The 11086-nt window shown below is 36.5% G+C and overlaps 2 protein-coding genes across 13 annotated transcripts; one reads left to right on the top strand and one right to left on the bottom strand.

Annotated features, from left to right (window-relative positions):
* LOC118027700 (uncharacterized) lies at positions 1-1943 on the bottom strand. 7 transcript variants are annotated; one of them, XR_012170713.1, is made up of 5 exons: positions 1781-1943; positions 1631-1697; positions 1458-1487; positions 1074-1154; positions 1-453 (listed from the first exon to the last, which is right to left on the bottom strand). XR_012170713.1 is itself a non-coding variant. In XM_035031140.2 (4 exons), exons 1-4 carry the CDS (start codon positions 1834-1836, stop codon positions 288-290), a joined length of 387 nt encoding a protein of 128 aa, XP_034887031.1. In that variant the 5' UTR covers positions 1837-1943; the 3' UTR covers positions 1-287. The 7 variants fall into 7 exon arrangements, 1 of the variants encoding a protein (XP_034887031.1); XR_004683868.2 differs by having other exon boundaries at positions 1-1154; XR_012170711.1 differs by having other exon boundaries at positions 1458-1697.
* Positions 1944-3545: 1602 nt separating this feature from the next.
* Positions 3546-10765, top strand: LOC118027698 (cellulose synthase A catalytic subunit 3 [UDP-forming]). 6 transcript variants are annotated; one of them, XM_035031136.2, is made up of 15 exons: positions 3546-3705; positions 4313-4534; positions 4763-4958; positions 5246-5466; positions 5589-5694; positions 5773-5971; positions 6176-6442; positions 6585-6930; positions 7019-7156; positions 7493-7618; positions 7717-7929; positions 8124-8388; positions 8756-8958; positions 9335-9685; positions 10034-10765. In XM_035031136.2, the coding sequence occupies exons 2-15, from the start codon at positions 4511-4513 to the stop codon at positions 10616-10618; spliced, it is 3240 nt and encodes a 1079-aa protein (XP_034887027.1). In that variant the 5' UTR covers positions 3546-3705; positions 4313-4510; the 3' UTR covers positions 10619-10765. The 6 variants fall into 6 exon arrangements, with proteins under 6 accessions (XP_034887027.1, XP_034887025.1, XP_034887028.1 ...); XM_035031134.2 differs by having other exon boundaries at positions 4356-4534; XM_035031137.2 differs by having other exon boundaries at positions 4359-4534.
* The last annotated feature ends 321 nt before the right edge of the window (positions 10766-11086 follow it).

Below are 11086 nucleotides of genomic sequence, written 5' to 3' on the forward strand. Positions count from 1 at the left end.
GAAGGAGATAGTTACTAGTTTTGAATAGCTAAAAGAATATGTAAAGAACCAGAAGAAAAGAATGTGCACTGTCAGAAGAGGAAAATCCAATCCACAACTCATATTTCACGGTTAATTTACTTTGATTCTTCTGGGGAAACAAAGAAATACACTCTTAAGATCATCAGAGTGACCATTTCAAGTCATTACAGCTGAGATTAAACAGCTTTATGCAATGGGAAACCACACAACTTGCCATTGTTGTGGAGTGACATGTCAGCTCTGCATTATCTTCAAAAAGTTTAAGCTCACGGTATTTTCAAGTGAATTTCAGATGTAGGAGTAACAATACTTTTCAGACCATTGAACAACATCCATTCACAAAGGATGCTCTTTAAAAGCTTATCATAAAAACGCTTCACTAGCCTTCGCTCGTAGGATGTATCCATATCATCTTCCTCTGAACGTACGAGCCTTCAAAAATCAAAGAGAGGTGACAAGTGACAAAATTGCAGAGTCTAGGATTAGAAAAGAAGACAGCTTGGCCATATAGGAGTAAATTTCCACCATCAAGAGTGTCATGGAATAGGATTCATGATTGAAAACGATTCAGTGTTGATTGAGCATGAAAGGAAACACGGGATAAATACAACTAACAGTGAATTAAACTTACACGCGCATGTGGCTGGATGGAAACATACCATCCCCATCACTTAACTGGCCACTGGATGCCCTCTTGTTGACTAAAAATCTATGTTTTTTCCCCTGCCCTTTCTTGTTCTAACACTAAATTGGGCCAGAGACTCCTTATTTACATCACCTGATTGCCAGTTATTACATGAGAAATTAAAAGACATGCCAACCAGCTTGATTAATTATCGGTTTCACGTCATTTAAGAAAAAAATGTTTTAGGGCATCCATGCACGACAAAAAATCAAGAAAATACTAAATACATACAAGTCTACTTGGGCAACTAACCTTATACTTGGAGGAAAAGGATTAATCAATCACCAACAATTTCATAGACAATTGATAACTAGGCAAACGCAACAAGATAAAAAAAAAAAATAAAATCATAAGAGAATCAACATACTGGTATCCTTCTCTTAGGGCGTTTCTGTCCATTTCAACCAGCAGCTTCTCATGGGTAGATTTTCCTTTCCCATAATTAAAACTAACAGCAAAAAAAAAAAAAACCCAAATTTGCCCATTTAAAACAGTAACGATCTTGATATCTAATTATACAAACCAAACCTACTTGACTTGCCTTTACAAAAACACCCGCAATAGAAAAAGAAGGGAAAAAAAGCCATGAGAAATAATTTGGCAGTGATGAAAGGAAAAGGAAAGAAATATAAGGATGACTGTAGCCTCCTTCCTTTCTTAGTGGAGGAGACTGTTCACCATCCCATTTTGCTTTTGGACAATAAGGAAAGGAAGATTCTACAAACACATTGCTTCTTGTTTGCATAAATACCTTCTATGTCCTCCTCATTTCAGCTCTTCTCTTTTAAAAAAATAAAATTAAACAATATTATTTCCTTCAAATTGACATGTATAAAACTTTTATCGATCCCTTTAAACAGATAAATCCATACAGCAACATCACTTAATTCGATTAAAGAAACAAATTAGAGGTAGTAATCTTACCGTAATCGTTCAAAATTTATTGTGGCGATCGCAGGCGTTGAGGCCTCGAATATGAGATTGATATTTCCTGTAAACAACAAAAATCTATAAATGACAAGTCCATGGAAGGATATGTCCATGCAAAGAAAAAGAGGAAGTGAAGAAAGGTACTGTTTTATCTCTTCTCTTTCGAAAATTGCAGGTTTCAAAGAGCCAAAAGAGGCCATGTCTCTTCCTTTCGAAATACAAAACCCTAGAAAGCAAATCTGTAAGAAAATTTTGCTGCCGTGTATAATCAGATGGTGTGTCGTCCAGTGCTCGTTCAACTTCCAAGCTTTCCTGTTTATTTTTATATTTTAAAAATATTTTTAATAACTTTTTTTATTTTTTAATATTTTTTATTATTTTAATAGTCAAAAATAATTTTTTAAAAAATAAAAAATTAATATTTTGATGTATTATTAAGTAAAAAACACTTTGAAAAATAATTATAACCATACTTTTAAATACCCTTATAAAGTTGGATGCTTTCAACGTTGTTTAGTATGGCAATATGACCTCTTTGTATTTGTATTTTAAAAGTATTTTTTAAAAATTTTAAATTTTTATTTTATTTTTTTATGAACTTTAAATTAATATATTTTTAGTGTTTTAAAATTATTTTGATGTATTAATGTTAAAAATAATTTTTTAAAAAATAAAAAAAATCATTAATATGCATTTTGGACACGAAAAATTATTTGAAAAACAATAGGAAGCATAGTAACAAACAAGCTCTAAAAGAATTATAATTTTTTATATTAATATTAAAATAATTTTTAAATAAAAATAAATTAAATAATAATCATTACTACATTATCAAATATTAAATAATATATTAAACTTGAGACTTTGAATATTATAGGTTTTTTTTGCTATTTTGATAAAAGTTGGAGGGAGTGTTTTCTTTTTCAGTATAAATAAAAGTATTTTTTATGTATTTTAGATAATTTTGGTGTGTTAATATAAAAAAAAATCTTAAAAAATATTGTTTTGATTAAAAAATATTTAACAAACATGTATTTTGTCTTGAATTGAACCATGTGAATTGATTGATGTTGATACAGGGAAGATGCATGTTCTGCGAAGAGGAAAGGAAAAATAATATCGTCGCATGGTAGTACCTCGTAATCTTCGTATCTCATGTTGAAATTCAACTCATTTTAATAAATGTCTCCCTCTCTAATTAGTTAAATTGTCTCTTTCTCAACCACTGATAATTTATTCTATTCATGTTATAATCCCTCCTTCAAACACTATTTTTTTTTTATTTGCTACCAGCATTTGAGAATATTTTCAATTGTTTAATAGCAATATGTTATTTATTCTTTTTTTATTTATTTATTTGAAAATACAAAGTTGCATACCGCTCTTACACATTATTTTTATTTAATGTGTTTGAATAATTTTAATATAAGGATATTAAAACTAAATTTTGAAAAATAAATAAAAAATATTTTTTAAAAAAACTTTTAACACATAACAAAATACTATCTTACAAACCCCACCCCGCCCGTCCAGCGTCCACCACAGATTACCATAAAATAAACCATTTGTTTTTTTTTTTTAAAAAAGATTTTCTCTGTTAGAAATTATCCCCACGGGCCACAGCTGCGAGGGCATTGTCGTTTTAACACGCTCATTTTGGACGCGCTTTGTTCTTATTGCCGTTGAGAAAAAAAGGCGACCTTCCAAGTCTTACGTGGCAAGACACTATTGAGTAAGTAAAGTAAAGCACAATCAAACACTAACAGGACCCCTGCAAGTCCACAAGAAAGAAAAATGTAACAGTAGTAGTCTAGGAGTACCTTCAGACAAAAATAAAAACAACCGTCTCCCACTTATCTCTCTTTTTTTTTTTTTTTTTTTCATAAAAAAAAAAAATAACTTTCTTTTTTTGAAGTTTTTGCAAAAGGAAAAGAAGAAATATTTATGGCAATGTATGATCTGTTTCATCTTCGATCTTCCAATTCCGATAATTACCGAGTCAAAAATATTAGTGTCGGTGGAGGCGTCCCTGAGATCTAGCTGTTGGTGTGTCGTCGCTTTCGTTTCCTGTAAGCTCTAGTCATTTCTCTATTAAGCACATCCATTTACAGCTATGTTACACCTACTAAGAAAAAGAAATCCCCTAACTAATTCTATACTTAAATTATTTATTGAAATAAATAAAATACACACAGAGAGAGAGAGAGAGAGAGAGAGACAGACAGACAGAGCTGTTACTTTGCATTGCCCGTCGTCTTTCTACCTCTTTCATTTATTTCTCCTTAGCATCGGTCGATCTTGGACTGTTAGAGTCTGTAAGTAACTATTCACTTTCTGATTTCTGTTTTCTATAACTGCTTTGATTTTGAGCCAAATTCAAATTGGTTTCTAGGAGATCGAACCAAGCGTGTTGTTTTTGTCTGGAATTCAAACTCAATTTAGAGTCATTTTTTGTTAATTTATGTTTGGTAGCCAAGAAAATGAAAGAAAGTTCAATTTTTCATTGATTTGTTTGTAATGCTATTATAGTTTCTTGTTAGCGTTTTGATTTGAGGCTAATTAACTTGTTTTTGGTGAATTTGCCTGTGTATTTACCGTGAATACAGATGGTCAGTAAACTTAATTGGTGGATTCAGTGGATAATATTTATAAAGTTTGCGTGTTGATCTTGTGTAGTTATTGAGCGGCGCAGTTTGATTCTCATCCTCTCTTTATGCAGTAGTTCTGAGAGATAAGAGGTTGCTTCTGAGGTTGAGAGTTAGAGAAGCTGACGCTTCGATGCTCTCTGTATGATTAGGGATGCATAGAGTTTGTTGAGACCGAACTGTTATTTCGATACACTGTTCAATTCTGGGATAAAGAGAGCAGCTATCGATGGAATCAGAAGGTGAAACCGGGGTAAGTATAGATGGCGATTCAATTAGTTTTTGGTTTGATTGAAGAATTTATAAAAAGAGAGGCAGTACTGTTGCTCACTTGAAGCTTGAACTGTGACTGTTTTCTGTGATTTTTCTTCTTAGAATACTCTGGGTGTTTTAGTCTGGTTTAGGTCACTCGGTGGAACTAGGTTCATTCAGATTCCTTGTATGGTTTCTGAAATAATGTGCATTTTGCTTGGTTGCGCAGGTGAAGCCCATGACAAGTATATCTGGACAGGTTTGCCAGATCTGTAGTGACAGTGTTGGGAAGACTGCGGATGGTGAACCATTTGTTGCTTGCGATGTTTGTGCATTTCCAGTGTGCAGGCCTTGCTATGAGTATGAGAGGAAGGATGGGAACCAGTCTTGCCCTCAGTGCAAAACCAGATACAGGAGGCACAAAGGTATGTTGAACAGCATTGTGTTACTGGATGCTTTAGCCAATGCCAGAAAAGGAAGAGATTGTTATTCTGAGTTGAATGCAACTATGATTATGCAACTATGATTGTTGAGGACATGTAATTTTTATCTTGTAATATCACATTAGCGTTTGAATGTTCATTAATAATGTGAAAACTCTTTCTTCCATGCAATGGAATGGAAAATGAAAATTTTCACTGGTTAACTGATGTTTTTGTTTAATGTTATTTTTTTTGAAATAATATTAGCACTGATTGTGAAATGATATCAGGTAGCCCTGCCATTCTTGGTGATAGAGAAGAGGATGGTGATGCTGATGATGGAGCTATTGATTTTAATTACTCTTCAGAAAATCAAAACCAGAAACAGAAGATTGCAGAACGCATGTTGAGCTGGCAGATGATGTTTGGACGGGGGGAAGATCTTGGGGCTCCAAATTATGATAAAGAGGTTTCACATCACCATATTCCACTGATTACCAATGGACATGAGGTAAAGTCAATCAGATTCTGGAATGCTGTTATCCTTTTTTAAAAAAAAACAATACCTAAAATTTGAAATGATTTTTTTTATATGAACCTGAAGTTTAATCTTTACCTGCAATTAACTTTTAGGTTTCTGGAGAGCTGTCTGCCGCATCTCCTGAGCATATTTCTATGGCATCTCCTGGAGTTGCTGGTGGGAAGCACATCCCTTATGCATCTGATGTCCACCAATCATGTATATCTCTCGTTCTTGTGTAATATGTTTGGATGCTATGTTGTCATATGTGGTACTCATCCTGTGTGCGTTTTGCAGCTAATGGGAGGGTTGTGGACCCAGTAAGGGAGTTTGGTTCACCAGGACTGGGCAATGTGGCCTGGAAGGAGAGAGTAGATGGCTGGAAGATGAAGCAGGACAAGAATGTTGTTCCTATGAGTACTGGCCATCCTCCTTCTGAAAGGGGTGTTGGAGATATTGATGCCGCCACGGATGTGCTTGTAGATGACTCTCTACTGTAAGTTTCCACGTGGTTAAGTTAATTATGTTTTCATAATTCATAACAATAATGACCCAGGAAGTGGGGCCTTCCAAATTTTCACACCCTGCAATCTATTCTGATATTTGGAGCGTTGGCAGTAAGCAATAATTGATAACATGAAACTAGGTACTAGGTACACTCAACTACTAGACCATAATACTCTTGTCTGTGTCTTTGCAGGAATGATGAAGCTCGGCAACCTCTCTCAAGGAAGGTTTCCATTCCTTCTTCTAGGATTAATCCATACAGGATGGTCATTGTTTTGCGGCTTATTATCCTCTGCATTTTCTTGCATTACCGAATCACGAATCCTGTGCCCAATGCATATGCTTTGTGGTTAATATCCGTGATATGTGAGATATGGTTTGCAATATCCTGGATATTGGATCAGTTCCCTAAGTGGCTCCCTGTAAATCGTGAAACGTACCTGGACAGGCTTGCTTTGAGGTAGGGTCCTTTCTTTTGCATCTGTCCTCCACCTTGCTATAATCAGATCACTTTTCAAGTTCCAGCAATGATGCTTTTTTTTTTGTCTTTCCTTTTCTTTTCCATATTTAAGATTTTAATTTTTGTTCTATATGGGTAACAGATATGACCATGAAGGAGAACCATCACAGCTAGCTGCGGTTGACATTTTTGTCAGTACTGTGGACCCATTAAAGGAGCCTCCTCTTGTGACAGCAAACACAGTGCTATCTATTCTTGCAGTTGACTACCCAATTGACAAAGTCTCGTGCTATGTCTCTGATGATGGTGCTGCAATGTTGACATTTGAAGCTTTGTCTGAGACTTCAGAGTTTGCCAGAAAATGGGTACCCTTCTGCAAGAAATACAACATTGAACCTCGGGCTCCAGAATTCTACTTTTCACAGAAGATTGACTACTTGAAGGATAAAGTGCAACCATCTTTTGTCAAAGATCGTAGAGCTATGAAGGTATCAATTCAGTGCTTCATTTACTTAACTCTGCCAATGTTTTCCATGGTTAAACCTTTCATATGGTAACTCTTTCCTCTTGCTGCAGAGAGATTATGAAGAATTTAAAATTCGTGTTAACGGGCTTGTTTCCAAGGCACAAAAAGTGCCTGAAGAAGGATGGATTATGCAAGATGGGACCCCATGGCCTGGAAATAACACCAGAGACCATCCAGGAATGATTCAGGTAAAAACATTTCAGCATTGGCTTATGATTCAAGTTTTTTTCTGGCAGATGTATTCTCTCAAGTTTGGTAAATTTTCTCTTCTAGCCCATAAAGTTAAAAATCACTGATATTGTGCACACCAGAACATTTTATTGGATCTTTTTTTCTGCACATTATCTCCCTTGTATACTCTTTAGTGTTTTCCCCTTGTCATGTCATGTCCTGTCTCATGCCTTCTATTCTGCCACCAACTGTTGATAATTTTGGATTTTGATTCATGGGTTTGCTGAAGCTGATCAAATGAACTCTGATCCCAAGCAGTAGTAACCTAAGAAAGTTTTCATTTTTGTCTTCAGGTTTTCTTAGGGCAAAGTGGAGGGCTTGATACTGATGGTAATGAGCTGCCACGGTTAGTTTATGTTTCTCGTGAAAAGCGTCCAGGCTTCCAGCACCACAAGAAAGCTGGTGCCATGAATGCACTTGTGAGTAGTAGCAGTAAAAGTAATTGTATGATGTATGTATGTAAATTATTTTCTTCGGTTTTGGGCTCATTTTTAACATTGACATGCAACTTGTTCAGGTTCGTGTATCAGCTGTGCTAACTAATGGGCCTTTCTTGTTGAATCTTGACTGTGATCACTACGTAAACAATAGCAAGGCTTTGAGAGAAGCTATGTGTTTCATGATGGATCCTAATCTTGGAAAACATGTCTGCTATGTTCAATTTCCACAAAGATTTGATGGCATTGACAAGAATGATCGATATGCCAATCGCAATACTGTGTTCTTTGATGTAAGTTCTGCATCAATTGATTAAGTAATGTTTGTCTTTCCAGCATGATGTCATGAACTGGTTTGTTTGGTTTTTTTTTTTGGCTTTGTGCTATGTCTGTTATGTGTTGATGATTTGGATTGTCAAAAAGCTGCATAAAGCATTTGCCATTGTTTAGTGTTATATTTAATATCTTCTTTTTGCCTGAATTTTAGATAAACTTGAGGGGTTTGGATGGTATTCAAGGACCTGTCTATGTGGGCACTGGATGTGTCTTTAATAGGACAGCATTGTATGGTTATGAACCTCCCCTCAAACCCAAGCATAAGAAACCAGGGTTCCTGTCTTCACTCTGTGGTGGATCACGAAAGAAGAGTTCTAAATCAAGTAAAAAGGGCTCTGACAAGAAGAAATCTGGAAAGCATGCAGATCCAACTGTACCTGTTTTCAGCTTGGAAGATATAGAAGAGGGCGTCGAAGGTACATTTCTATGTTTTCTCTTTCTGTTTCATTGATAAATATATTGGTAGAAGGCACTTATCTCATCCTCTTACTGTGGGTGAGGGTTTAACTGCAACAGTATCTTTTGATGAGTTAGCCATGAAACTGAATACGGTCTTTAACTGACTCTATAATGGTCATTGAAACAATATTATTGTAAACCTTTAGTGCAGAAGCAAGATACATCGTATTTTTTAATTTTGTGGGAAAATAGTTAATTGTTTAAAGAAGTACCAACTGACCTTGCCTGGGTAGCATGAATTGATAGATGGATTTTTTTTTGTTTTCAAATTACTGAATTATAATAGGCGTGGCTAAGATTTTTTATGCACATTTGAAAATTCAGGAGCTGGATTTGATGATGAGAAGTCACTTCTCATGTCACAGACGAGCCTGGAGAAGAGGTTTGGCCAGTCAGCTGTTTTTGTTGCTTCCACACTCATGGAGAATGGCGGTGTTCCTCAGTCTGCAACTCCAGAAACTCTTCTTAAAGAGGCTATTCATGTCATCAGTTGTGGATACGAGGACAAAACAGATTGGGGATCTGAGGTATGCTTATTTCTTTTACTTATTGCTTTGACTTCCATTTGGGTGCTGTTATTGAGGAAATTTAGGCTGCTTGTGGATTTGAGGACCATGATCTAATATTGTTGAGATCGTCTTAGTTATGAGGAGGAGGATGGAAAATATAATCATGAGCAAAAAAGTGATCTGTTAGAAGATAATCCTTCCATTACCGTACTATAGAGTTTAAAGGCCTAAAGCAGGCCTCTAGATTAGGCAAACCTTGCAACTGAGATATATTCTAGCTGTTCATTACGAACTTCTCTAATTTAGCAGATTTCACTGTATTCAAACAATCTTTTGCATACTCCAGTTCTTCTCGATTCCTCACCAGACATGAATGCTTGTTTCTGAAATGCAGATAGGATGGATCTATGGTTCTGTTACAGAAGATATTCTTACTGGATTCAAGATGCATGCCCGTGGTTGGCGGTCAATTTACTGCATGCCCAAGCGCCCAGCCTTTAAAGGGTCTGCTCCTATTAATCTTTCTGATCGTCTGAACCAAGTGCTTCGATGGGCTCTAGGATCTGTTGAAATTCTTCTCAGTCGGCATTGTCCAATTTGGTATGGCTATGGTGGTAGGCTGAAATGGCTCGAGAGGTTTGCATATGTAAACACTACCATTTATCCAATCACCGCCATTCCTCTTCTCTTTTACTGCACGCTTCCAGCTATCTGTCTATTGACAGACAAGTTCATCATTCCACAGGTTAGTTACACCTCAATGTCTGTCCATGCTGCCTCTATGTCCAAACTTGGCCTTGAAGGCATTTAGTTTCTCTGCGCGCCTCTTTTGTGCAGTCCCTGCTCACATGGGATCTGCCTAGAGGGAGGTAGTAGGTTAAATGTGTGTGATTTTAAAGAAACGAAATATTGTCAATATGGCATTTTGGATGGATTGCCAAATTGTTGCAATTTCAACCGCTTAGGATGTGATTTATGGATACACATTCAATTGGCATCTGATTTATTGCCTGTGTGTAACTTGCAAAAGATTTCCAATCGCTGTATCTTTAGCATCTACTAATTTTCTTTTCCTCGACTTGTTCTGCTGCAGATTAGTAACATCGCAAGTATATGGTTTATTTCTCTCTTTCTTTCCATCTTTGCAACCGGTATTTTGGAGATGAGGTGGAGTGGTGTTGGGATTGATGAATGGTGGAGGAACGAACAGTTTTGGGTTATTGGTGGTGTTTCAGCCCATCTTTTTGCTGTTTTCCAAGGCTTGCTCAAAGTACTCGCTGGCATTGACACCAACTTCACTGTCACGTCCAAGTCATCAGACGAGGACGGTGATTTCACGGAACTGTACATGTTTAAATGGACAACTCTGCTTATCCCACCAACAACTCTCCTCATCGTTAACTTGGTAGGTGTTGTTGCCGGGATATCCCATGCCATCAACAGTGGTTATCAGTCGTGGGGCCCACTCTTTGGCAAGCTTTTCTTTGCCTTCTGGGTGATCGTCCATCTCTACCCATTCCTCAAAGGTTTGATGGGTCGCCAGAACCGGACACCCACCATTGTTGTCGTGTGGTCTATTCTTCTTGCGTCCATCTTTTCGTTGTTGTGGGTGAGAGTTGATCCTTTCACCACTAGAGTTACAGGTCCAGATGTTGAGCAGTGTGGCATCAACTGTTAAAAGAAAATATGAGACTGAAACTCATTTTGTGTGCTATACTCATCAATGTAAGGAGGTGGGGTTATGTAATTCTCACTTACTTTTTTTCTATGTAACTTGTTATGATGTTAATTTACATGTGCAGATTATAGTGATGTACTTAAATTATTATGCTGTTCCATGAGGGGATTTGTTTGTAATATTTTGGACGTGAACATCTAGACTTCCGCTGGTGGAACAAAAATTCAATTTATTTTGCAACTTCACGTTTACAAGAAGATTCCTTGCATGGTTCCCCTTCAATTTGCCCTTGTATTTGCAAGCCGGTCTCCATTGTGTCAAAATCGCCTTCAGCAAAAAATGACCAAGAAACCTTGTGATTCGCAGTTGCAAGCAAGCTCCTCTCTGTCCAAAATTTAAATCATTCAGCAAAGTGAACTGGCAGTGTAAGAATTTCATCGGATAATAGTAGTGTAAGAATTTCGCCGA

The sequence above is a fragment of the Populus alba genome, chromosome 9, assembly GCF_005239225.2.
Source record: "Populus alba chromosome 9, ASM523922v2, whole genome shotgun sequence".
NCBI classification, from domain to species: Eukaryota; Viridiplantae; Streptophyta; class Magnoliopsida; order Malpighiales; family Salicaceae; genus Populus; species Populus alba.